Here is a 27957-nt window from a genome sequence, read left to right as displayed (position 1 = left end):
TTTTGGGTTACAGTAAACAGTGGATAACTGAAGCCGTGGACACTGAATCAGTGGATACAGGGGTTCTACTGCACATTAAAAATCACTTCTTGGCATTATTACATAGTAGTAGCTATGCCAGGTGAGGGAGTAGCTAAGAGTGTCTCACTAGTGTTGAAGATGCAATAAGCAAAATAATAATAATAATCATTCTGGAGCACTTCGAATGTTGTATACTTTGTTATTATAGACATTTTTATTAATCCATGTATGACTTTTTTTAAACTTATATAAGAAAGACAATGTATATCATATAAACAAAATACATACAATCATAGTAAAGCAAATCAACATAATTGTGAGGTGTAGTAGCCAGGCAGGCTACCACACCTGACTTCCTACAATAAATACAACTAACCTTTCACCCTACATTAAGACAAATATTTTAAGGTAAATAATGAGTGTACTGTATATGTATAATTCTACTGTTAACTTAATATACAGTGTAAACATGTTATCAGGAATTTGTATGCATTTAAAAGCGAGTTATTCACTCTACGGCAGTAGATGGGGACATAACCCGCCATATAAGCAGGGCCCTCCTGTACGGTATTATACTCCATGCACATATATGAGGCTATTTAAAAGAACATAAATAAGCAATATACATTTTTAAAGACATATGACATTATACACTACATGGCTCATAACATTCATTTTAAATTTCAAGTTTATCAATATTTCAAAAGAATTATTCAAACATACACACACACACACACACACACAGGACCAGGAGCTATGAATCGACCCTTGCAACCACATATGGGTAAGAACACACACAGAGGAGTGAACCTAACAGCGACCGGCAGAGGCAGGGCCAGGAGCTGTAACGCGACCCTTCCAATCACATATAGGTGAGCGCACACACGCGCACACACACACACACACACACACACACACACACACACACACACACACACACACACACACACACACACACACACACACACACACAGAGCAGAGCAGAGGTATGATAAAGCTCACGGCTCAGGGAGAGTGACCTAGTAGCGATCAGTGAAGAGGCGGGGGCCAGGAGCTCGGACTCGACCCCCGCAACCTCAACTAGGTGAGTACAACTAGGTGAGTATACACACACACACACACACACACACACACGGCCAAATCTGACCCGAAACTGTTGTACAGCCGCATCAGGAGGAAAACAAGTCAAGGACCAGGTAATCAGGCTAAGGAAGGAAGGAGGAGAGACAACAAGAAATGACCGTGAAGTATGTGAAGAACTCAACAAGAGATTCAAAGAAGTGTTCACAGAGGAGACAGAAGGGACTCCAGAAAGACGGAGAGGTGGGGCACACCACCAAGTGCTGGACACAGTGCACACAACCGAGGAAGAAGTGAAGAGGCTTCTGAGTGAGCTAGATACCTCAAAGGCAATGGGGCCAGATAACATCTCCCCATGGGTATTGAGAGAGGGAGCAGAGGCGCTATGTGTACCCCTAACAACAATATTCAATACATCTATCGAAACAGGAAGATTGCCTGAGGCATGGAAGACAGCAAATGTAGTCCCAGTCTTTAAAAAAGGAGACAGACATGAAGCATTAAACTACAGACCAGTGTCACTGACATGTATAGTATGCAAAATCATGGAGAAGATTATCAGGAGAAGAGTGGTGGAACACCTAGAAAGGAATGATCTCATCAACAGCAGCCAACATGGTTTCAGGGACGGGAAATCCTGTGTCACAAACCTACTGGAGTTCTATGACATGGTGACAGCAGTAAGACAAGAGAGAGAGGGGTGGGTGGATTGCATTTTCTTGGACTGCAAGAAGGCGTTTGACACAGTTCCACACAAGAGATTGGTGCAAAAACTGGAGGACCAAGCAGGGATAACAGGGAAGGCACTACAATGGATCAGGGAATACTTGTCAGGAAGACAGCAGCGAGTCATGGTACGTGGCGAGGTGTCAGAGTGGGCACCTGTGACCAGCGGGGTCCCGCAGGGGTCAGTCCTAGGACCAGTGCTGTTTCTGGTATTTGTGAACGACATGACGGAAGGAATAGACTCTGAGGTGTCCCTGTTTGCAGATGACGTGAAGTTGATGAGAAGAATACACTCGATCGAAGACCAGGCAGAACTACAAAGGGATCTGGACAGGCTGCAGACCTGGTCCAGCAATTGGCTCCTGGAGTTCAATCCCACCAAGTGCAAAGTCATGAAGATTGGGGAAGGGCAAAGAAGGCCGCAGACGGAGTACAGTCTAGGGGGTCAGAGACTACAAACCTCACTCAAGGAAAAAGATCTTGGGGTGAGTATAACACCAGGCACATCTCCTGAAGCGCACATCAACCAAATAACTGCTGCAGCATATGGGCGCCTAGCAAACCTCAGAACAGCATTCCGACATCTTAATAAGGAATCATTCAGGACCCTGTACACCGTGTATGTTAGGCCCATATTGGAGTATGCGGCACCAGTTTGGAACCCACACCTAGCCAAGCACGTGAAGAAACTAGACAAAGTGCAAAGGTTTGCAACAAGACTAGTCCCAGAGCTAAGAGGTATGTCCTACGAGGAGAGGTTAAGGGAAATCAACCTGACGACACTGGAGGACAGGAGAGATAGGGGGGACATGATAACGACATACAAAATACTGAGAGGAATTGACAAGGTGGACAAAGACAGGATGTTCCAGAGATTGGACACAGTAACAAGGGGACACAGTTGGAAGCTGAAGACACAGATGAATCACAGGGATGTTAGGAAGTATTTCTTCAGCCACAGAGTAGTCAGTAAGTGGAATAGTTTGGGAAGCGATGTAGTGGAGGCAGGATCCATACATAGCTTTAAGCAGAGGTATGATAAAGCTCACGGCTCAGGGAGAGTGACCTAGTAGCGATCAGTGAAGAGGCGGGGCCAGGAGCTCGGACTCGACCCCCGCAACCTCAACTAGGTGAGTACAACTAGGTGAGGTGAGTACACACGCACACACGCACACGCGCATACACGCACACGCGCACACACACGCACACACACACGCACACACACACGCACACACACACACACACACACACACACACACACACACACACGCATACACACACACAGAGAGATAGTAGGAAGTATTTCTTCAGTCATAGAGTTGTAAGGCAGTGGAATAGCCTAGAAAATGACGTAGTGGAGGCAGGAACCATACACAGTTTTAAGACGAGGTTTGATAAAGCTCATGGAGCGGGGAGAGGGAGGGCCCAGTAGCAACCGGTGAAGAGGCGGGGCCAGGAGCTAGGACTCGACCCCTGCAACCACAAATAGGTGAGTACAAATAGGTGAGTACACACAGTCTAATCGACATGTGCCTAGGACAAAATGGTAACACAGAGGAGCTGTGAATCGACCCCTACAACCACAGATAGGTAAGTACACACACACACAGCAGTATTTTGTTCTATAACAGAAACCGTACCTAGCGACACTCACTATGATCAGGTCACATCTCAAAGCTCTGAAGGGATTCTCCGCTCCGTTCTTTATCAGTACTGCTATATCAACAAAATATATTAATATTTTAGTAGTTATTTTAGTAAAAAAATAATCCTAACTTATAAAGAAAAACTATTTCCAGAAATCAGGAAACAGGTAGGTGACAGGCAAATTAGGACAGCTTTAAGTAAAAAAATTAACATCAGTGATTCCCGTAAAATGGATTTTAACATCCACAAAATATGATAAAGAGAAAGCTGTCACAATCTGCCCCAAGGGAAGGTTGTCAACAGGTACCCCTCACCTGTTTTCAGTTTTCTGTGGTCCCGCCACCTCGACAAGTGAGTGTTGTGTTATTACGGTTAGTGTACTTACATGGAAGCTTACCGTCAGGGTTCATAGTTCCCTGTGACCCTGTCGCCCCTTCCTCTGACCCTAAGGAGGAGGGGGAGGGCAAGGGCTGACCTGTAGCTAAGGTCAGACCTAGCTGGTCTGCCAGCTCCTGGTGGTCTTGCTGGTGAATGTAGTCGAACACACTACTGCCCGTCATCTCAACCTGCACGGAGGGACTCGCTTAATTAAACTTCTGGCTTATGGTATTATTATAATCAAGGGGGAAGCGCTAAACTCGTTGGATTATACAGCGCCTGTGGGGGAGGGATGTGGAAGGTATTCAGGCTTAATTCAGGGAACTGGAGCACAGACCCAATTCCCTAGATCTAGAGCCCCTCACCAGCGTCAAGGAACCTTCCTTGAGGGGACGTTCTGGCCTATATTATTATTATTATTAATATTATTATTATTTCTGCGTGATACAATGTTTAGACAAATATAGTCGACATTTAGAAAGGGAGAATGATTTTTTTTTGTATGACAATAACTAATTTTACTTCTCCTGGAGTTTACCTGGAGAGAGTTCCGGGGGTCAACGCCCCCGCGGCCCGGTCTGTGGCCAGGCCTCCTGGTGGAACAGAGCCTGATCAACCAGGCTGTTGCTGCTGGCTGCACGCAAACCAACGTACGAGCCACAGCCCGGCTGGTCAGGAACCGACTTTAGGTGCTTGTCCAGTGCCAGCTTGAAGACTGCCAGGGGTTTGTTGGTAATCCCCCTTATGTATGCTGGGAGGCAGTTGAACAGTCTCGGGCCCCTGACACTTATTGTATGGTCTCTTAACGTGCTAGTGACACCCCTGCTCTTCATTGGGGGGATGTTGCATCGTCTGCCAAGTCTTTTGCTTTCGTAGTGAGTGATTTTCGTTTGCAAGTTCGGTACTAGTCCCTCTAGGATTTTCCAGGTGTATATAATCATGTATCTCTCCCGCCTGCGTTCCAGGGAATACAGGTTCAGGAACCTCAAGCGCTCCCAGTAATTGAGGTGTTTTATCTCCGTTATGCGCGCTGTGAAGGTTCTCTGTACATTTTCTAGGTCAGCAATTTCACCTGCCTTGAAAGGTGCTGTTAGTGTGCAGCAATATTCCAGCCTAGATGGAACAAGTGACCTGAAGAGTGTCATCATGGGCTTGGCCTCCCTAGTTTTGAAGGTTCTCATTATCCATCCTGTCATTTTTTCTAGCAGATGCGATTGTATCGATACAATGTTATGGTCCTTGAAGGTGAGATCCTCCGACATGATCACTCCCAGGTCTTTGACGTTGGTGTTTCGCTCTATTTTGTGGCCAGAATTTGTTTTGTACTCTGATGAAGATTTAATTTCCTCGTGTTTACCATATATGACTAATTGAAATTTCTCATCGTTGAACTTCATATTGTTTTCTGCAGCCCACTGAAAGATTCGGTTGATGTCCGCCTGGAGCCTTGCAGTGTCTGCAATGGAAGACACTGTCATGCAGATTCGGGTGTCATCTGCAAAGGAAGACACGGTGCTGTGGCTGACATCCTTGTCTATGTCGGAAATGAGGATGAGGAACAAGATGGGAGCGAGTACTGTGCCTTGTGGAGCAGAGCTTTTCACCGTAGCTGCCTCGGACTTTACTCTGTTGACGACTACTCTCTGTGTTCTGTTAGTGAGGAAATTATAGATCCATCGACCGACTTTTCCTGTTATTCCTTTAGCACGCATTTTGTGCGCTATTACGCCATGGTTACACTTGTCGAAGGCTTTTGCAAAGTCTGTATATATTACATCTGCATTCTTTTTATCTTCTAGTGCATTTAGGACCTTGTCGTAGTGATCCAATAGTTGAGACAGACAGGAGCGACCTGTTCTAAACCCATGTTGCCCTGGGTTGTGTAACTGATGGGTTTCTAGATGGGTGGTGCTCTTGCTTCTTAGGACCCTTTCAAAGATTTTTATGATATGGGATGTTAGTGTTATCGGTCTGTAGTTCTTTGCTGTTGCTTTACTGCCCCCTTTATGGAGTGGGGCTATGTCTGTTGTTTTTAGTAACTGTGGGACGACCCCCGTGTCCATGCTCCCTCTCCATAGGATGGAAAAGGCTCGTGATAGGGGCTTCTTGCAGTTCTTGATGAACACGGAGTTCCATGAGTCTGGCCCTGGGGCAGAGTGCATGGGCATGCCATTTATCGCCTGTTCGAAGTCATTTGGCGTCAGGATAACATCGGATAGGCTTGTGTTAACCAAATTTTGTGGCTCTCTCATAAAAAAATCATTTTGATCTTCGACTCTCAGTCTGGTTAGCGGATTGGTAACCAGACTTGAGTAGCTCACTCATTTCCTTGCTGTCATCTGTGTAGGACCCATCTTGTTTAAGTAGGGGCCCAATACTGGATGTTGTTCTCGACTTTGATTTGGCATAGGAAAAGAAATACTTTGGGTTTCTTTCGATTTCATTTATGGCTTTTAGTTCTTCCCGCGATTCCTGACTCCTATAAGATTCCTTTAGCTTGAGTTCGATGCTTGCTATTTCTCTGACCAGTGTCTCCCTACGCATTTCAGATATATTGACCTCTTTTAGCCGCTCTGTTATTCTTTTCCGTCGCCTGTAAAGGGAGCGCCTGTCTTTTTCTATTTTACATCTACTCCTCTTTTTTCTTAGAGGAATAAGCCTTGTGCATACATCGAGTGCCACCAAGTTAATCTGTTCTAGGCATACGTTGGGGTCTGTGTTGCTTAGTATATCTTCCCAGCTTATATCGGTTAGGACTTGATTTACTTGGTCCCACTTTATGTTTTTGTTATTGAAGTTGAATTTGGTGAATGCTCCCTCATGACTAATCTCATTATGTCGGTCTGGGGCTCCGCGCATACATGTCTGAACCTCAATTATGTTGTGATCTGAGTATATTGTTTTTGATATGGTGACATTTCTTATCAGATCATCATTGTTAGTGAAGATGAGGTCTAGTGTATTCTCCAGTCTAGTACCTGGAGTTTACCTGGAGAGAGTTCCGGGGGTCAACGCCCCCGCGGCCCGGTCTGTGACCAGGCCTCCTGGTGGATCAGCGCCTGATCAACCAGGCTGTTGCTGCTGGCTGCTGGCTGCACGCAAACCAACGTACGAGCCACAGCCCGGCTGATCAGGAACTGACTTTAGGTGCTTGTCCAGTGCCAGCTTGAAGACTGCCAGGGGTCTGTTGGTAATCCCCCTTATGTGTGCTGGGAGGCAGTTGAACAGTCTCGGGCCCCTGACACTTATTGTATGGTCTCTTAACGTGCTAGTGACACCCCTGCTTTTCATTGGGGGGATGGTGCATCGTCTGCCAAGTCTTTTGCTTTCGTAGCGAGTGATTTTCGTGTGCAGGTTCGGTACTAGTCCCTCTAGGATTTTCCAGGTGTATATAATCATGTATCTCTCCCTCCTGCGTTCCAGGGAATACAGGTTTAGGAACCTCAAGCGCTCCCAGTAATTGAGGTGTTTTATCTCCGTTATGCGCGCCGTGAAAGTTCTCTGTACATTTTCTAGGTCGGCAATTTCACCTGCCTTGAAAGGTGCTGTTAGTGTGCAGCAATATTCCAGCCTAGGTAGAACAAGTGACCTGAAGAGTGTCATCATGGGCTTGGCCTCCCTAGTTTTGAAGGTTCTCATTATCCATCCTGTCATTTTTCTAGCAGATGCGATTGATACAATGTTATGGTCCTTGAAGGTGAGATCCTCCGACATAATCACTCCCAGGTCTTTGACGTTGGTGTTTCGCTCTATTTTGTGGCCAGAATTTGTTTTGTACTCTGATGAAGATTTAATTTCCTCATGTTTACCATATCTGAGTAATTGAAATTTCTCATCGTTGAACTTCATAGTTTTCTGCAGCCCACTGAAAGATTTGGTTGATGTCCGCCTGGAGCCTTGCAGTGTCTGCAATGGAAGACACTGTCATGCAGATTCGGGTGTCATCTGCAAAGGAAGACACGGTGCTGTTTCTGACATCCTTGTCTATGTCGGATATGAGGATGAGGAACAAGATGGGAGCGAGTACTGTGCCTTGTGGAACAGAGCTTTTCACCGTAGCTGCCTCGGACTTTACTCTGTTGACGACTACTCTCTGTGTTCTGTAGGCTCTATTATTTGCTGGTTTAAATTGAAATTTTGTGCAGAGATTTAAAAGCTCGTGTGAGTGTGAGTTTTCATCAGAGCTGCCTCCTGGTGTTATTACTGCAACAATATTATTTGCTATATTCCTTCATTTTAGGTGCCTTAAGTTGAAATCCCCCAGGAGCAAGATGTTGGGTGCAGGAGCTGGAAGATTTTCCAGACAGTGGTCAATTTTTAACAGCTATTCCTGGAATTGCTGGGATGTTGCGTCCGGAGGCTTGTAGACTACCACAATGACTAGGTTTTGGTTCTCGACCTTTACTGCTAAAACTTCCACTACATCATTTGAGGCATTTAGCAGTTCTGTGCAAACAAGTGACTCTGCAATGTACAGGCCAACCCCCCCCCCCCGCCCCCACTTTTGCCTGTTCACTCTGTCACATCTGTATAGGTTGTAACCTGGGATCCCTAGTATATCTTTTTATTATAACTGGTTTTACATAGTTAAAATACTTACCTTTTTTTTTTACCTTTAAATATAAATAATAATTATCACAAGGACCCCAATAGAAATAAGTCACTTTAACTTTTTTGGGTTATCCTAGCCTTTGTAATCTTTTGACTACCGTCCACAGGATGGGTATGGGATGCATAACAAAGATATTAAACTAACTAACTTATCCTAGGTTCTCTACACATGCTATGTATGATAATCTATTCTATGTAACTGTGTTTGTGTATACCTGAATAAACTTACTTAATTAGTTGTGCACTACAGAAAATCCACAGTTATGAAGAGTATTTATTGATCCATCCACCAATCTATCAGCCGTTCCATATATCAGTCCAGTAAGCCAGAGGAAGGCCTCGGTCAGACGACCAGAAACTCCAGTTGCGGGTCATCATCTGACTAAGACCCGTGTCAGTAAACACTTGGCCTGTTTCCTGACAAACATTATACCAACCAGTTCATCTGTCGATACGTCTATTTATCCATTTATCCATCCATTTATATAGCCTTGTCCCTCTCGTCTACGTTCCCCCTTTCACTCTGTATTCACATATATGCTAATTACCAGTTGTCAAAGGCGCTTATCGCCAGAACCTTGGCCTTTTATGTGTGTGCGCGCTCACCCATATGTAGCTGCAGGGGTCGATTCACAGCTCTTGGTCCCGCCTCTTCGCTACTATTTCTACTCCGGTTTCAAGACCCTTGTATACCTCTTATGTACTCGCCTATTTCACCTATTTGTACTCCATTATTTGTGGTTGCAGGGGTCGATTCATAGCCACTAGTAGCTGGTCGCTACTAGGTCCACTCTACCTTTTCCATGAGCTTTATCGAACAACTTCCGGGGAGGCCCGTGGCCCGGTGGCGAAAACTCTCGCTTCACATGCTGAGGGCCAGGGTTCGATTCCCGGCAAGGGTAGAAACAGTGGGCGTATTTTCTTACACCGGTTGTCCATGTTCACCTATCAGTAAAATGGGTACCTGGGTGCTTGTCGACTGGTGTGAGTCGCATCCTGGGACAAAATTGACCTAACACTCACAATGAAAGCAAAAGACTTGGCAGACGATGCAACATCCCCCCAATGAAAAGCAGGAGTGTCACTAGCACGTTAAGAGACCATACAATAAGTGTCAGGGGCCCGAGACTGTTCAACTGCCTCCCAGCATACTTAAGGGGGATTACCAATAGACCCCTGGCAGTCTTCAAGCTGGCACTGGACAAGCACCTAAAGTCGGTACCTGACCAGCCGGGCTGTGGCTCGTACGTTGGTTTGCGTGCAGCCAGCAGTAACAGCCTGGTTGATCAGGCTCCGAGCCAGCAGTAACAGCCTGGTTGATCAGGCTCTGATCCACCAGGAGGCTTGGTCACAGACCGGGCCGCGGGGGCGTTGACCCCCGGAACTCTCTCCATCTCTCCAGGTAAACTCCAGGTAATTTGCCTGAAATGCTCAGCAAAACAACGGGCTTCCTATATAGTACTATGTTATTGATGTCAGCTAGGCCTGTATTACATGTACTTGTAGTAAATAAAGATATTAATGAAAATTATTATATATGGTTTCTACCTCTACTACATTACTCTTTCAGGCAACTATGACTTTCTAACATCACTGTGACTCATCTAAGTTTTCAACTTCCAGCTGTGTCCCATATCTGAAACATTCTATCCCTGCCCACGATGTCAATTCCTCTCAGTATTTTATATGTCGCTATTATGTCCACCTTATCACTCCTGTCCTCCAGTGTCATCAGGTTGATTTCCCTTAACCTCTCCTCGTAAGGTGTGTTTGTGTGTGGGAGAGACAGAGATAGAGGGAGGGAGTGTTCATTGGAGAACCCTCACTTGCTATACTTTCCCAACCTGAAACAGTTGCTCTTACACTCACTCTCTGCCTTCTGTTCGTCAGGTATATATTTCTTGATCCAATGTAGGACTTTATCTGGTATCCTTTATCTGGTGCGGTGGAGTCAATTGTTTTTGTACAGTCCAGGTACATGCATGCGACCATCATTGTCTAGCTTGCTTGATTTTCGTTATCCACTCGTAGAATTCCAGTGCACCAGTGAGGCAAAACTTAGATTCCCTAAATCCATGCTGGTTTTCTGTATAGAAAATCTCGCCTCTAGATGTTCAATCAATGGAAATGTCCCTTTTTTTGGGGGGGGGGGGAAGTTATCCTACGTAATTTACACATACGTTATGTATCATAATTTGTGGAACTGTATTTATGTGTACCTGTACCTAAACAAACTTGCTTATAATTCAGTGGGTCTTGTCTGTTCCTTAACATGTATACTGGGATTACGTTTGCAGTGTCTCAGCTGTCCGGTACGTATCCCGTCTCCAGGGACGTTGTAGATCATTGCTATTGATTCATACTTGTTTTCCGCTCTTACTTTCATTATCCATGGTGATGCGCCATCAGGTCCCAAGGCTGTTGATGTATCTAACTCTTTCGGTGCATTCATTACTTACTCCTCTGATAACCGGAGTATACCTGGAGAGGGTTCCGGAGGTCAACGCCCTGAATTTTATCCAGTATGTGCTTAGCCCCTTCACTAATCTATCGTCTTCTGCAAGTATCCCTCCCTTCCTCTTCAGCCATACTACTTGTCTTTTACAGTCATCTTCCTCATTTTGTGGCTGTGTAGTAGTTCTGGCATTGGTAGGGCCTTCGTTGCTTTGTCATTCTCAAACCGACGTTCTGCTTCTCTTCTCCTTGCAGAGTCATTCTTAGCTATTCTGTTTCCCCTCCCTATTCACTGCCGCCCTTTGTTCTGTACCTTTTTCCATGTCTTCTGCACCTTTTTGTGTCTTCTCTGCAGTTTGGAGTAAATCAAGGGCTCTCTCTGTAATTTGATCACTCTCACTTGCTGTTACCCCTATGTATTTTCTGTCAACATTCTGTCAACTGCCAACATCCTGTGGTTTGTCTGTCCAGTCAATTCTGTGTCCCACTGGATTCCATTTAGAAAAACCTCTTATACTTGCATGGTCCCCTTTTCTGTAATCCCGTTTACTGTTTGTACCTCTACTTTTCTCCACTCCCACTTCAAAACAAGTATTCAGTTTCAAGTATGTCAGATTCGCTTAAGGTGAAAACCAGTTCATTTCGAGCTGGTTAGTCCCCTGCCGTCGCTCTTGTGGCTTTCTTAACATATTCAGTCATGAGGTTTTCCATTACTGTCTCCATCAGTTTTCCTCTGCATGTTTCTGGCACAGTTTCTTCAGTCTGTTTCCCTGTGAGTAACTTTGTCTTATTCTTACTTGATCCTTGTCTCCCCTTTGCTTGAATTTGTAGTATAGTTCTCCTGTTCTTACCAAACGACTATGAAATTAAAGTAGCTAGAGAATAAAGGACAAATCCAAAAGGGTTCTTTCAAGTGTATAAAACAAAGATCAGTGAAAAAATACAATGGTTATAAATTCATTAGAAAACATTCAGTGAAGAATGACAAATTAATCCATGGGATAAGAAAATTTCCGTTCTCCTTAGACCCCTAAAGGGAGGTTCTTTGATGCCAGTGAGAGGCTCTTAATCCAAGAAATTGGATTTGCCCCCCTTCCTTGGATCGAACCTAAATGCCTCCCTGGCACTATACGACCCCTGTGGATTTAGTGTTTCCCCATAAATATAATAATCCTGCCTTAGTTCTCTTGTGTCCGATGGTGTTTGTAAACCACTGATGTTGTTACCATGGCTCCCCCGGGTATGATTTATCCTACAGTATAGTTACCAGTGTTCATATTTTCCATTTCCTCAAAACTCCACCGACTCTCTACTATTAGTGCCGCCCCACCGCCTTCTCTGACCTACCTTTCTCTCTCTCTCTCTCTCTCTCTCTCTCTCTCTCTCAAAGAGATATGAGTTTTTTTTTTTGGCCGTCTTTCCAACGTGTTTCTGACACTTCCGCTGTGTTGGAGAATCTCCTGTACTTCTCCATTGTTGGAGATGCTCCCAACTGTTGAAGATTTTCTTTTATCTCAAACTATTTCTCTTGCTTGCACCTGTAGTGTTGGAGAATCTCCCTCACTCCACTGCTGGTGTTGGAGTAGTCTCCCTCAGTCCACTGCTGCTGGTGTTGGAGGAGTCTCCCTCACTCCACTGCTGCTGGTGTTGGAGGAGTCTCCCTCACTCCACTGCTGCTGGTGTTGGAGGAGTCTCCCTCACTCCACTCCTGCTGGTGTTGGAGGAGTCTCCCTCACTCCACTCCTGCTGGTGTTGGAGGAGTCTCCCTCACTCCACTCCTGCTGGTGTTGGAGGAGTCTCCCTCACTCCACTCCTGCTGGTGTTGGAGGAGTCTCCCTCACTCCACTCCTGCTGGTGTTGGAGGAGTCTCCCTCACTCCACTCCTGCTGGTGTTGGAGGAGTCTCCCTCACTCCACTCCTGCTGGTGTTGGAGGAGTCTCCCTCACTCCACTCCTGCTGGTGTTGGAGGAGTCTCCCTCACTCCACTCCTGCTGGTGTTGGAGGAGTCTCCCTCACTCCACTCCTGCTGGTGTTGGAGGAGTCTCCCTCACTCCACTCCTGCTGGTGTTGGAGGAGTCTCCCTCACTCCACTCCTGCTGGTGTTGGAGGAGTCTCCCTCACTCCACTCCTGCTGGTGTTGGAGGAGTCTCCCTCACTCCACTCCTGCTGGTGTTGGAGGAGTCTCCCTCACTCCACTCCTGCTGGTGTTGGAGGAGTCTCCCTCACTCCACTCCTGCTGGTGTTGGAGGAGTCTCCCTCACTCCACTCCTGCTGGTGTTGGAGGAGTCTCCCTCACTCCACTCCTGCTGGTGTTGGAGGAGTCTCCCTCACTCCACTCCTGCTGGTGTTGGAGGAGTCTCCCTCACTCCACTCCTGCTGGTGTTGGAGGAGTCTCCCTCACTCCACTCCTGCTGGTGTTGGAGGAGTCTCCCTCACTCCACTCCTGCTGGTGTTGGAGGAGTCTCCCTCACTCCACTCCTGCTGGTGTTGGAGGAGTCTCCCTCACTCCACTCCTGCTGGTGTTGGAGGAGTCTCCCTCACTCCACTCCTGCTGGTGTTGGAGGAGTCTCCCTCACTCCACTCCTGCTGGTGTTGGAGGAGTCTCCCTCACTCCACTCCTGCTGGTGTTGGAGGAGTCTCCCTCACTCCACTCCTGCTGGTGTTGGAGGAGTCTCCCTCACTCCACTCCTGCTGGTGTTGGAGGAGTCTCCCTCACTCCACTCCTGCTGGTGTTGGAGGAGTCTCCCTCACTCCACTCCTGCTGGTGTTGGAGGAGTCTCCCTCACTCCACTCCTGCTGGTGTTGGAGGAGTCTCCCTCACTCCACTCCTGCTGGTGTTGGAGGAGTCTCCCTCACTCCACTCCTGCTGGTGTTGGAGGAGTCTCCCTCACTCCACTCCTGCTGGTGTTGGAGGAGTCTCCCTCACTCCACTCCTGCTGGTGTTGGAGGAGTCTCCCTCACTCCACTCCTGCTGGTGTTGGAGGAGTCTCCCTCACTCCACTCCTGCTGGTGTTGGAGGAGTCTCCCTCACTCCACTCCTGCTGGTGTTGGAGGAGTCTCCCTCACTCCACTCCTGCTGGTGTTGGAGGAGTCTCCCTCACTCCACTCCTGCTGGTGTTGGAGGAGTCTCCCTCACTCCACTCCTGCTGGTGTTGGAGGAGTCTCCCTCACTCCACTCCTGCTGGTGTTGGAGGAGTCTCCCTCACTCCACTCCTGCTGGTGTTGGAGGAGTCTCCCTCACTCCACTCCTGCTGGTGTTGGAGGAGTCTCCCTCACTCCACTCCTGCTGGTGTTGGAGGAGTCTCCCTCACTCCACTCCTGCTGGTGTTGGAGGAGTCTCCCTCACTCCACTCCTGCTGGTGTTGGAGGAGTCTCCCTCACTCCACTCCTGCTGGTGTTGGAGGAGTCTCCCTCACTCCACTCCTGCTGGTGTTGGAGGAGTCTCCCTCACTCCACTGCTGCTGGTGTTGGAGGAGTCTCCCTCACTCCACTCCTGCTGGTGTTGGAGGAGTCTCCCTCACTCCACTCCTGCTGGTGTTGGAGGAGTCTCCCTCACTCCACTCCTGCTGGTGTTGGAGGAGTCTCCCTCACTCCACTCCTGCTGGTGTTGGAGGAGTCTCCCTCACTCCACTCCTGCTGGTGTTGGAGGAGTCTCCCTCACTCCACTCCTGCTGGTGTTGGAGGAGTCTCCCTCACTCCACTCCTGCTGGTGTTGGAGGAGTCTCCCTCACTCCACTCCTGCTGGTGTTGGAGGAGTCTCCCTCACTCCACTCCTGCTGGTGTTGGAGGAGTCTCCCTCACTCCACTCCTGCTGGTGTTGGAGGAGTCTCCCTCACTCCACTCCTGCTGGTGTTGGAGGAGTCTCCCTCACTCCACTCCTGCTGGTGTTGGAGGAGTCTCCCTCACTCCACTGCTGCTGGTGCTGGAGGAGTCTCCCTCACACCATTGCTGCTGGTATTGGAGGAGTCTCCCTCACACCACTGCTGCTGGTGTTGGAGGAGTCTCCCTCGCCTAGTATCGAACCGTGCGGCCCTAGTGTGGCTCGTGGTTGGCATCCCAAGTAGGTGAGGCCGCAATGCGAACGGTGGTGGTGGTGGGTGAGTGGTGGTGGTGGGTGAGCGGTGGTGTGGAGGTGGTGGGTGAGCGGTGGTGAGTGGTAGTGGTGGGTGAGTGGTAGTGGTGGTGGTGGGTGAGTGGTAGTGGTGGTGGTGGGTGAGTGGTGGTGGTGGTGGTTGAGTGGTGGTGGTGGTTGAGTGGTGGTGGTGGTGGTGGTGGTGGTGGGTGAGTGGTGGTGATGGTGGTGGGTGAGTGGTGGTGGTGGTGGTGGTTATGGGTGAATGGTGGTGGTAGTGGTTATGGGTGAATGGTGGTGGTGATGGGTGAATGGTAGTGGTGGTGGTGGTGATGGGTGAATGGTGGTGGTGATGGGTGAATGGTGGTGGTGGTGGTGATGGGTGAATGGTGGTGATGGGTGAATTGTGGTTTTGGGTGATTAGTAGTGGTGGTGGGTGAGTGGTGGTGATGGTGGGTGAGTGGTGGTGATGGTGGGTGAGTGGTGGTGATGGTGGGTGAGTGGTGGTGATGGTGGGTTAGTGGTGGTGATGGGTGAATGGTGGTGTTGGGTGAGTAATGGTGCTGGTGGTGGGTGAGTGGTGGTGGCAAATGGTGGTACTAAATTAATGGATGGTGGTGATAAGTGGTAGGTGGTGGTGATTGGTAGATGGTGGTAGGTGGTGGTGAGGGGTAGATGGTGATAGGTGGTAGAGGGGCAGCTGGTGGTGGGCGAATGCTTGTTGTCATAATAGGTGGGAAGGTAATAGAAAAGGTGGGTTGCTTTTGTGCATGTTGGTGGAGGGTTGTGGTGGTGGTGGAAAGCGGTGGTGGTTGTGGATAGTGGTGGTGGTGGATAGTGGTGGTGGTGGATAGTGGTGGTGGTGGTGGATGGTGGTGGTGGTGGATAGTGGTGGTGGTGGATAGTGGTGGTGGTGGTGGATAGTGGTGGTGGTGGATAGTGGTGGTGGTGGTGGATAGTGGTGGTGGTGGTGGATAGTGGTGGTGATGGTGGATAGTGGTAGTGGTTTTGGTGGATAGTGGTGGTGGTGGATAGTGGTAGTGGTGGATAGTGGTAGTGGTGGATAATGGTAGTGATGGTGGATAGTGGTGGTGGTGGATAGTGGTAGTGATGGTGGATAGAAGTTGTGGTGGGTAGTGGTGGTGGTGGATAGTAGTGGTGGTGGTGGATAGTAGTGGTGGTGGTGGATAGTAGTGGCGGTGGATAGTGGTAGTGATGGTGAATAGTGGTAGTGGTGGTGGTGAATAGTGGTAGTGGTGGTGGTGGATAGAAGTGGTGGTGGTGGATAGTAGTGGTGGTGGTGGATAGTAGTGGTGGTGACGCTGGTGGACACCAGTGTTTACAACACGTGTTTAGAATCAGAGTCTAAGAAGAGACAGACCAATTTATGAGAGGGAGGAAGTAGGCGAAGTGTCAAGAATATGTAGTGGAGAAAAAAAATCTAGAACGTAAGATTAAAAAGAGTCACGATACCGTGGCTAGAACAATTCACCAACCATCCGATTTTAGGAGAGGAAGTTTATAACGACCTTTCAGTCTCTGGACCATTGTCAAGTCACAGCTGGGGTGAGGAAAGTAGAGAAGGCCGGAGGATTTGACAAGGAAGAACTGAAACGCCGTTTTGACGAGGTTTCTCGGGGGTTATTCAGAGTTAGTATATCCCTTTGGGGTTTACTAATCTCAAATAAAGTTTCATTATTTTTTTTTAATTCTGTTTCAGTATTTGTATTAATTATTCACCCGATTAATTTTTTCAAACGATTCTCCAAAACTAAAGAGCGATTATATGTATTTATACGCACAAAGGTCTATATATGTGAACATTATATATATATATATATATATATATATATATATATATATATATATATATAGATAATATATATATATATATATTATATGTATATACACTTACACATGCGCATCTGCTGTTATATTGCGCAGAAATGCACATTATAACAACAATTAATAACAATTAACAATACAAAAATCACAAATAAGGGAAAGACTGAGCAAAGTCATACAATTTTTTTTACCTAGGTACACAGATCTGCTTTAAGTTAAATATTGTATTTTTTTTCTTGCTGCTGCTACTCCCTCTCTCTACTGAAGACCATAGAATAGAGAGCAGCAGCAGCAGGACCAACCACCGAGACTGAGGCACACACTCGCCTGTGAGAGAACTATGGTCTCTGCAAAAGCAAATCTTTGGTGTAAAATAAAAATAAAAAATGAACATATGCCGTCGATGGGGTACCAAATGGAAAGGATTAAAATAAAGGTTATGAAAGTAAAAGGTCATATGAACAGATATTGACATTGTGGATTCTCCCAGCTCCTCAGCGAAGCTCATTAAACTGTTTGTGTATTTTATTCATCCTTTTGTAAACACTTCTATGCGGCTGTATAGACTGTACGTATATAGAGGGGATCTTACCTGAGAGAGAACAAGGTATGGACTCCCCTGTGAGAGAGACACTAAGGTATAGACTCACCTGTGAGAGACCTAGGTATATAGAGACGGTCTCCGAGATGTAAAGGAATCTCCCGTCGGCGGCCAGGGTGAAGGCGAAGCCGTCGAGGGACTGGAGGATGTGAGTACCTTGGTGAGTTTCGAAGATGTCCATCGTCATCCCAGACATGGACCTCGGTCTGATGTTGCCGCCGGCTGAAACACACATACCAGGCTGTTAATGATGGTGGAGGGGGGGGGGACTGTGTACAACTGTATGTAACCACGTGGTAGTTACACATAGCGGGAACAAGAGCTAGCTATGTTTCCCCTTGTCATATACCATGACACAGGATGGGTTACATGGTAAAAAATATAAGCTTGAGCTAGGAGACTAGAAGGGCATCGAAAATACCTTAAAATAATTATAATGAAAGGTTCATTAACTTCATTATAGCACAGCTGGAATTATTTTCACTTGGGAATTGCCGCTTCTTAGGATAATCTATTCCATGAAGGGGATAGATGGAACTTTTATGAAGATATCAAGATCAATCCATAGCTGGGCAAGAAAAAATATACATAGGTGACAGAGGAGAGGGAGATGAGTAAGAGGAAGAGGAATTTGGATGCATAGTATAAATGTAGAGGTGTGAGAGAGACAAAAAGAGAGACAGAGGAAAAGAGAGAGATAATATTAGCAGATAAGACAGAGTTATTATATGCCTAAGAATATATAATGGCACTAACCTCGTTATATAAAGAGGTAGTAACTGGATGAGGAATGAAGGGTAAGGTTGGTGGGGTTACAGCATGTGGGAGCCGGAGGTTAGGTGGTGAAGTTGTTTGGGGGTGTTGGAGAGTCAGATTACACACACACACACACACACACACACACACACACACACACACACACACACACACACACACACACACACACACACACGCACACACGCACAATCTACCTACATAAATTATCACAAACATCTACTTTTACACTATTCACATTAAGTAAGGAAGATATAGCCCCGTCAACATATTCTTCCCTTCTGTCTGTCTCTCTACCACCAACTCCTCACCCTCTCTATTCCCTACACTTCCAATCTCTCTCCCACCTTCCCTCCCTCTTCCCTACCCTCGCCCTCACGTAATCCCCACACCCCCATCCCTCATCCCAGCTGGACCTTGCCACTGAATGAATAATGTTCCAGTGTGGACGTATGAGCTGCGAGAGAAGAAAAAAACATATAACCAGCACACGAGCGGAAGTAACTCATCCTCTTAAAACCCATTGTTACTCTTTTATTCATTTCTCTCAAGTCACTCATCCGCGACTCATCTCTCCACTGCACACGTTAATCCCATTTAATCTATATTTAAATCCTCCCTTCATAGGGAGGGGTCTATGCATGGTATTTCTTACCCTCTTGTGAGGGTAAGATGTGGTGGTGGCACCGCCCTCCACTTGTTGTCAACATACTAGCAGTAACAGCACAGGCAACAGGAAGATCAGCAGTAACAGCAACAACGACAACATGAGCAACATCAGCAGCAGGAATAGTAGCAATAACAGCAGCATTACTTAGCATCAACAGCAATAGTATCATTAACTACTGGAGCCCCAGCAGCAGCAGGAGGAACAGGATCAGCAGCAATAGCAGCAGCAGGTTGGAAGCATCAACACTGAGGCAGACGAGGGCGCCACACGTAAAACGCTCCATAAAGACTCTTCACAAAATAAAACAACCGGAGAAGTAGCTATTGTACCAGCAGCTGGAGGTGTGGGTCCACTGGTGATGGTGTGAGGCCCACTAGCGATGGTGTGGAGGCCACTAGTGATGATGTGGGGCCCACTAGTGACGATGTGGGGCCCACTAGTGATGGTGTGGGTCCCACAGGTGATAGGGGGCTCACACCATCTCTCGTGGTTAAATGTACTTTAACTTATCAACATTATCATGCAGAAAGAAGCCTATGCAAGACAAAATTCGTAGTAGGAAATAGGTCATTTTCGCTGACTTTCGTATATCTAAACATAACCTATTTAAGCAGCGTAAGTTTTATTAGTCAAACGAGTCCAAAATCTTTAATGATAACACAGTCAGAACTTATCAAGGCGTTAAGCTGGTTGTTACAAGTTAAACCTAACGCCATTGCAAAGTTGAATCACAATATAACTACTACTACTACTATTTTCTAAACAAGAGCTAAAAAACGAATGGGCCATATAGCTAAAGGTATGAGATTTTAGTTAGTAATACAGAAACCCAATTCTTATTTTGGTATATATATGCAATAAGATAACAGTAACAGATATATAATAAGATAACAGTAAACAGATATATATGTTAGTATATTATATATATATATATATATATATATATATATATATATATATATATATATATATATATATATATATAATATATATATGTATATGTATATATATGTATATATATATATATATATATGTATATGTATGTATGTATGTATATATATATATATATATATATATATATATATATATATATATATATATATATATATACATATACATATACATATATATATATATATATATATATATATATATATATATATATATATATATATATTGCTCATTATATGCCTTAGAAATACTTTGAAAGGCAATGAATCCGCATTTTTGTAATACTTTGTAGTAAAAAGTAAGAGATTTGAGGTAACTGGATGCAGCAGCGTACAACTCACAGTAATGAAGAAAAGAAACAGGTACAGAATAAGCTTTCATTGTGACAACGTTTATTACTGAGTAAAGATTCGTTGAGGTCGAGTACTTGATAAAGCTCTTCACAGAGTGAAATGTTGTCAAGGCTTGCATTTCATCTGTCTTTTTTTTCACAGGTAAGATCATTACTAGAAGTGAAGATCCACTAGTCTTTAGGGAGGAGACGAGGCAGTGGTGGGGGTATTACACAGGATTACATAAATAACCCGCACATAGGAGAGAAGCTTACGACGACGTTTCGGTCCGACTTGGACCAATTTACGAAGTCACACTATCACAGAGGGAGCCAGGGAGGGGGAGAGGGACTAGACCAAGAGAGGAAGAAAGAGAAGTAGTAGTGGTAGTAGACAGTGGGGATAGTAGTAGTAGACAGTGGGGAGAGCAGTAGTAGACAGTGGGGAGAATACAGTGTATTGTTCCAGTCACGGTATTGTGCCTTTTTGTTGATTATGGAGGACTTTTTCTCTTTTCTTAAACATAACTGGGTATATTGGCACTGTGCTGCCACTCTATTCTACAAAAGCCAGCTGTGTTACCCTGTTATATTCCACCATGTACGATGGCTTCATACGAGGTACTGAAATCTGTCAGCCCGAGCTGGGAGACTTCAGCAGGGCGATGAGGATATATCAAGCATTTCATGGGTGGACGGGGTATGGCAGGGAGTTAGTTGAGGGCCAGGGTGTGTCCAGGGGTGATAGACGAGTGAGCCAGGGAGGGATGAGGGGAGACTGAGGGGTGAAGGAGCGCTAATACCAACAGATGAGCTCTCACACTCAACATATTTGGCTCCAGAGGATGATTTACCTTCCTCCAGTTGGACACCAATACCCACTTACCTCCTCCCCCTCCCCGTCTCTTTCTCCATTCATTCTCCCATCTCACTCTTCACTCATTCTTCCTCTTGTCTCACATCACTATCCTTTCCCCCCCCCTTCTCTCTATTTATTCTCCCTTCCATCTCACTCTTCACTCATTCTCCCTTCTGACTTCCCTCATTCTCCCTCTCTAACTCTCCATTCATACTCCCTCCCTTTTCACTGTCCACTCATTCTCCTCCTCTCAGTCTCTCCCTCTCCCCATCATTCCCCTTACCGTCTCATTCTTCTACCTCCCTCCTTCCCACACACTTCTTGCAGTCTCATCGTAAACGCCATGTACAAGGTTCGCTTGTTTTGGACCTTTTAACTGGCTCTTAATGTGTGCATATATCGTATAACGTCGTTAGGATGTCCGTATTCTTTTTTACATCCGCAGGTGCAAATCACTATGTACAAGTCATATGGACTGTAGTTCCAACCTTTACTTTTCGATGTATTAGCGAAAGAACAAGAAAGCCGCACACAAGGTACTGAAATGCTTCGCATAGCAAGGAAGCTTTCTATAAAGTAGTAATATATGCCAATCACCCCTATTGTGTAATATGCTGTATTTCATTTTATAGAAATAGAGTTTGTTCAAGCAGTCTCATTCGCTTACATGCACATCCTCAGAGGAATTAGAAAGAATCAAAGGACATCAGTGAGATGAGATGCGAGTTTTAACTAGCTATGACCTGAAATGTGTATTTTTAAAACTGTGCCTCTGTTTACCTACAGTTTTGGATATCTTGTTACACACACACACACACACACACACACACACACACACACACACACACACACACACACACACACACACACACACACACACAATCATGGCTTTCAACAATCATAACAGGAAGACATAATTAAATGACGAAAATGTGTAAGTAATTTATAATTAAATCCACCAAATAAAAAAAGAAGAGGAAAAAAACACCAATGAATTGACTGGCAAGCGTGTGATAACACCGGAAAGACAGTGAGAGAGAAATGACCGTAAGAGGTTTATAAGCTATCTGGACGGAAAGAGGGAAAATGAAGGAAGGGAGAGAAATAAGAGGAATTGAGAGAACAGAGAAAAAAATTTGAACGAAGAAGGGATGAGCAGGAAGTTTATATAATATGAGAAGAATGGGGAAGGGAAGAGAGGAGTGAAAGTAGGGGAAAGCATACGACCCTTAATAGTGCTGAGACTAATCTTGGGATGAGGTCAATGTTTACTGTGTGTGATGAAGTTTCTCTGTCTGCCAGCCTTTATTGTGGCTCCTCCGCCATCACTGTCCGGGGGATGAGTCGCTCCCTCCCTTCACCTGCACTCCTCAAGGGGGAAGAAGGGGGATGCTTGATGATCGCAAAAAGGGGGAGGGGTCTTGATTTAAGGAATTTAAGCTACCCTTCCCCCATTCCTTGCATCGATGGCCTCCCATTCCCGAGGCGCTGTGTGGCTCACTCTGATAGGCCCACTGCTTCCTCGTGTTGTGAAGAATAGGGCAAGTAATTTGTGCACACACAGTGTCACTAACATGTGCACACACTGCCACTAACATGTACACACACAGTGCCACTAACATGTACACATACAGTGCCACTAACATGTACACATACAGTGCCACTAACATGTGCACAGTGCCACTAACATGTGCACATACTGCCACTAACATGTGCACACACTGCCACTAACATGTGCACACAGTGCCACTAACATGTGCACACAGTGCCACTAACATGTGCACACAGTGCCACTAACATGTGCACACACTGCCACTAACATGTGCACACAGTACCACTAACGTGTGCACACAGTGCCACTAACATGTGCACACAGTGCCACTAACATGTGCACACAGTGCCACTAACATGTGCACACAGTGCCACTAACATGTGCACACAGTGCCACTAACATGTGCACACAGTGCCACTAACATGTGCACACAGTGCCAAGGTACCAACGTGGAAAATACTATTAAAATTCTTCTATGTAAAACTTTCATGCTTTGATTTTTTTTATATGGAGTGATGCCACTTCCTTGGATCAAACCTTATAACCTCCCAATTCTCAGATGCTGAATAAACCTTACGGGGATATACACGCTTCCTGGTGAATATTATCATCTCGGTCTGAAATGAAGCAGTTACCGACAGCCTGACTGATCACTGACCGGGCAGCGATTAGTAGACGGTGGTTTGAGCCTGCACCACGCTATCTTCCCTCAAGACCCATTTTGTATTGATTCTAGAACGACAGGCATACTAGCAACCATGTTTCTAGTATCTTGACGGACAGAGATCTTTCGAGAACGCGACTAGTCTTGTGGGCAGTGATGTGCTCGTCTGGCCAACACTAATTTCCAAGTTCGACCCCCATCATCATCATTCCACATTCACAATATTGTTGATTCTTAGTGTACTCACCTATATGTGGTTGCAGGGGTCGAGTCTTAGCTCCTGGCCCCACCTCTTCGTTGGTAGCTACTAGTTCCACACTCTCCTGGCTTCAAGAGTCTACCGTGTGTGTGTGTGTGTGTGTGTGTGTGTACTCACCTATTTGTGGTTGCAGGGGTCGAGTCTTAGCTCCTGGCCCCGCCTCTTCACCGGTTGCTACTGGGCCCTCTCTCTCCCCGCTCCATGAGCTTTATCAAACCTCGTCTTAAAACTGTGTATGGTTCCTGCCTCCACTACGTCATTTTCTAGGCTATTCCACTGCCTGACAACTCTATGACTGAAGAAATACTTCCTAATATCTCTCTGACTCATTTGTGTCTTCAACTTCCAATTGTGGCCTCTTGTTTCTGTGTCCTCTCCATGGAACATCCTGTCTTTGTCCACCTTGTCTATTCCACGCAGTATTTTATATGTCGTTATCATGTCTCCCCTGACCCTCCTGTCCTCCAGTGTCGTCAGGCCGATTTCCCTTAATCTTTCTTCATAGGACATTCCCCTTAGCTCTGGAACTAACCTTGTCGCAAACCTTTGTACTTTCTCTAGTTTCTTGACGTGCTTTATCAAGTGCGGGTTCCAAACAGGTGCTGCATACTCCAGTATGGGCCTGACATACACGGTGTACAGTGTCTTGAACGATTCCTTACTAAGGTATCGGAATGCTGTTCTCAGGTTTGCCAGGCGCCCATATGCTGCAGCAGTTATCTGACTGATGTGTGCTTCCGGAGACATGCTCGGTGTTATACTCACCCCAAGATCTTTCTCCTTGAATGAGGTTTGCAGTCTTTGGCCACCTAGCCTATACTCTGTCTGTGGTATTCTGTGCCCTTCCCCTATCTTCATGACTTTGCATTTGGCAGGATTAAATTCGAGAAGCCATTTGCTGGACCAGGTGTCCAGTCTGTCCAGGTCTCTTTGAAGTCCTGCCTGGTCCTCATCTGATTTAATTCTCCTCATTAACTTCACATCATCTGCAAACAGGGACACTTCTGAGTCTAACCCTTCCATCATGTCGTTCACATATACCAAAAATAGCACTGGTCCTAGGACCGACCCCTGTGGGACCCCGCTCGTCACAGGTGCCCACTGTGATACATCATTACGTACCATGACTCGTTGTTGCCTCCCTGTCAGGTATTCTCTGATCCATTGCAGTTCCCTTCCTGTTATATGCGCCTGATGCTCTAGCTTCTGCACTAATCTCTTGTGAGGAACTGTGTCAAAGGCCTTTTTGTAGTCCAAGAAGATGCAATCAACCCACCCCTCTCTCTCGTGTCTTACTTCTGTTATTTTATCATAAAACTCCAGAAGGTTTGTGACACAGGATTTGCCTTCCATGAATCCGTGCTGGTTGGCATTTATACTCTTGTTCCATTCCAGGTGCTCCACCACTCTCCTCCTGATAATCTTCTCCATAACTTTGCATACTATACACGTCAATGACACAGGTCTATAGTTTAGTGCCTCTTTTCTGTCTCCTTTTTTAAAAATGGGAACTACATTTGCCGTCTTCCATACCTCAGGTAGTTGCCCAGTTTCCAGGGACGTGTTGAAGATTGTGGTAAATGGCACGCACAACATATCTGCTCCCTCTCTAAGGACCCAAGGGGAGATGTCCGGTCCCATTGTCTTTGAGGTATCGATGTCCCTTAGCAGTTTCTTCACCTCCTCCTCATCTGTATGTATGTCGTCCAACACTTGTTGGTGTATTCCTTGCTGGTGTCCCCATCTGGTCTGTCCCCCCAGAGTCCTTCCTGTCTCTACTGTAAATACTTCCTTAAATCTCGTGTTGAGCTCCTCACATACCTCTTGATCGTTCCTTATGAGTTCTCCACCTTCTTTCCTCAGCCTTATCACCTGGTCCTTGACTGTTGTCTTCCTCCTAATGTGGCTATACAGCAGTTTCGGGTCAGATTTGACTTTCGATGCTATGTCGTTTTCATACTGTCGCTGGGCCTCCCTCCTTATCTGTGCATACTCGTTTCTGGCTCTTCTACTAATCTCCATGTTTTCCTGGGTCCTATGCCTCCTGTACCTGTGTGTGTGTGTGTGTGTGTGTGTGTGTGTGTGTGTGTGTGTGTGTGTGTGTGTCTGGTGTGTGTGTGTGTGTGTGTGTCTGGTGTGTGTGTCTGGTGTGTGTGTGTGTGTGTGTGTGTGTGTGTGTGTCTGGTGTGTGTGTGTGTGTGTGTGTGTGTCTGGTGTGTGTGTGTGTGTGTGTGTGTGTGTGTGTGTGTGTGTGTGTGTGTGTGTGTGTGTGTGTGTGTGTGTGTGTGTGTGTGTGTGTGTGGTGTGTGTTCTGAGGGGGATGCAAGAAATCGCTACAATGATTTCAAGGAGAAATCACAACTTTTACCTTCCAGCTCATGTGTTTTCCTCCCTGAAGCAGAACGTTCCTTACATCCGAAATATTACTCTTATGGCATCCACATGAAAAATGTGATCACGTGACCCTTAATACTCCATCAACGTGATAACTATTACTGGGGCCACGTGACCTTCAATGATGTAGCCACATGGCCATTAATTCCGTGGCCACTTGACCCTTAATACTGTGGCCACAGTACTAAATCTCCATCAACCACAGCCTCATAACCCACCACCAAGTATATCGCCGTCACATAAATCACCCACAAGAAATATATCCAGGAAAACGCAACTCCGGGAATGAGAATTACTTCAGTGCCTTCCCCATAAAGGCAATCCCCAATCCCTGGCTCTCTGGGTCTGCCCTATTATGACCTCTAATGACCTCTTTAATCCTTACGCCCGGATCAACCACCTCGCTAACTACACCTTCCCTCCCTTCCTCCTCCCCGGAATTACAATCGTTATGGTGGTAATCATTATTCATAACCACGGTATTACAATTTCTAACGACTCAGATTATTTGGTGATTGCGGAGAAGTTGGGAATAGGTAAAGTTGGCTGCCGATGGGTTGGCAACAGGATATATACACTCAGAGGTGTATATTTCTCAGCGTGTATTTGCCGATAGTTTATGTTAATTCTTATTTTAAGAGAATAAAGTAGTCTTGACTGGTACTGAACAGGTTTCATGCAGCCGTAACGACCTCGTAGTGTAGTCGATAGATTTTTAACCCCATTAACCAGTCAACCATGTGGACTGGCAGACAGACATGTGATAGTTATCCATGACTAGTTCTTGATATTTCTATGCACACCTATTGTTCTCTGGAACATTTTGCTTTTCTCAGCAGAGGTAATAATTCGGTGTCAACAAGATGAAATTTAAATGGGGGAGCCTCGATTCTCCGTTCCCTGGGGATTCACTACCTACCTGTATTCATTTTTATAACATTATCCCATGGAGGATTCTGAATTGCATTTTATTCTTACCTTCAGAATCTTTTGTGGGTACACTGCTGCAAGCGTACCTTATGCACATAGAACAATATCCTGTTACATGTCCCATACGTGTCTTAAAGCGGTTGCTTCTCGTATAAGTCACGTCAGGTTCCCTAAAGTACTCAGACTCAGGATTTACAATACTAAACAAGTTCAGCAATTTTATTGTGCAACAATAAAATTTTATTGTACAATTTGACTTCTGCAACATCTGGGTATCTTTATTTGTAGACGTTTCGCCATCCAGTGACTTTATCAATACAAATTTAAGGACATAATGGGAAGACTGGAGAACTATATACAAAAGACGAGGTAATCATTCCCTCAGCCTTGGAATTGGTGATGAGCACAATATTCTTGAGGACTATGGTGCTCATCACCAACGCCAAGGCTGAGGGAATCATTACCTCGTCTTTTGTATATAGTTCTCCAGTCTTCCCATTATGTCCTTAAATTTGTATTGATGAAGTCACTGGATGGCGAAACGTCTACAAATAAAGATAACCAGATGTTGTACGTGTGTCTAATTCTTTATCTTATCGTTACTGTATACCATTCTTATTCAAATCAATCTTGAAAAGCCTAGCCTGGTGAGCAGCGTCATTTCCTTTTTGTTTGGCGTGTGTGTTACCCTGTTATATTATCTAGTCATCTGGAGGCTACCATAAGGTGATTTGGCCTCCTATTTAACCTGATCAAGCAAGCCGTTATGTATTAGCCTCAGGTAGTTCAACAAATGCACCACAGCCATGCTCAGCAGGAACAAATTCAAAAGACGGATCAAATTCCCTTTTAAAGACAGCTAGCGGGGGGGGGGGGCTGCTGGTAATTCCTCTTACGTATGACGGGAGCGTGTTTAAAACTCTTGGTCCCTTTACACTTATTGAATTATCACTGTAATCACTGCTCCGCTGACTTTCTTTCCATCGTCCGCAAATTTCCTTATGTGACGATATACTTTCTGAAGTTAGTGAAAATCACAGAGTCGGTCCCGGAATGGAGTCTTATCGAATTTTTAAACATTACTCCAAGCGGATACTTCTACATATGCTTTACCTCTTTCATTTTTTTTAGCCATTCA

At 45.7% G+C, this 27957-nt stretch overlaps 1 protein-coding gene across 4 annotated transcripts in view; it reads right to left on the bottom strand.

Moving 5' to 3' along the window:
• trh (PAS domain-containing protein trachealess) overlaps positions 1-27957 on the bottom strand; it is a 119184-nt gene that overhangs the window by 29535 nt on the left and 61692 nt on the right. For 2 of the 4 annotated variants that reach the window (XM_070087623.1, XM_070087625.1), the window contains 2 exons: positions 17485-17657; positions 3860-4040 (listed from right to left, as the gene is read on the bottom strand). In XM_070087623.1, the coding sequence (XP_069943724.1) occupies positions 3860-4040; positions 17485-17657 (354 nt within the window). The remainder of the gene's footprint in view (positions 1-3859; positions 4041-17484; positions 17658-27957) is intronic. The other 2 variants (XM_070087624.1, XM_070087626.1) reach the window with 1 other exon arrangement.

This window comes from Cherax quadricarinatus, chromosome 22 (assembly GCF_038502225.1).
Source record: "Cherax quadricarinatus isolate ZL_2023a chromosome 22, ASM3850222v1, whole genome shotgun sequence".
NCBI classification, from domain to species: domain Eukaryota; kingdom Metazoa; phylum Arthropoda; class Malacostraca; order Decapoda; family Parastacidae; genus Cherax; species Cherax quadricarinatus.
This window is presented reverse-complemented; position numbering and strand designations above follow the sequence as displayed.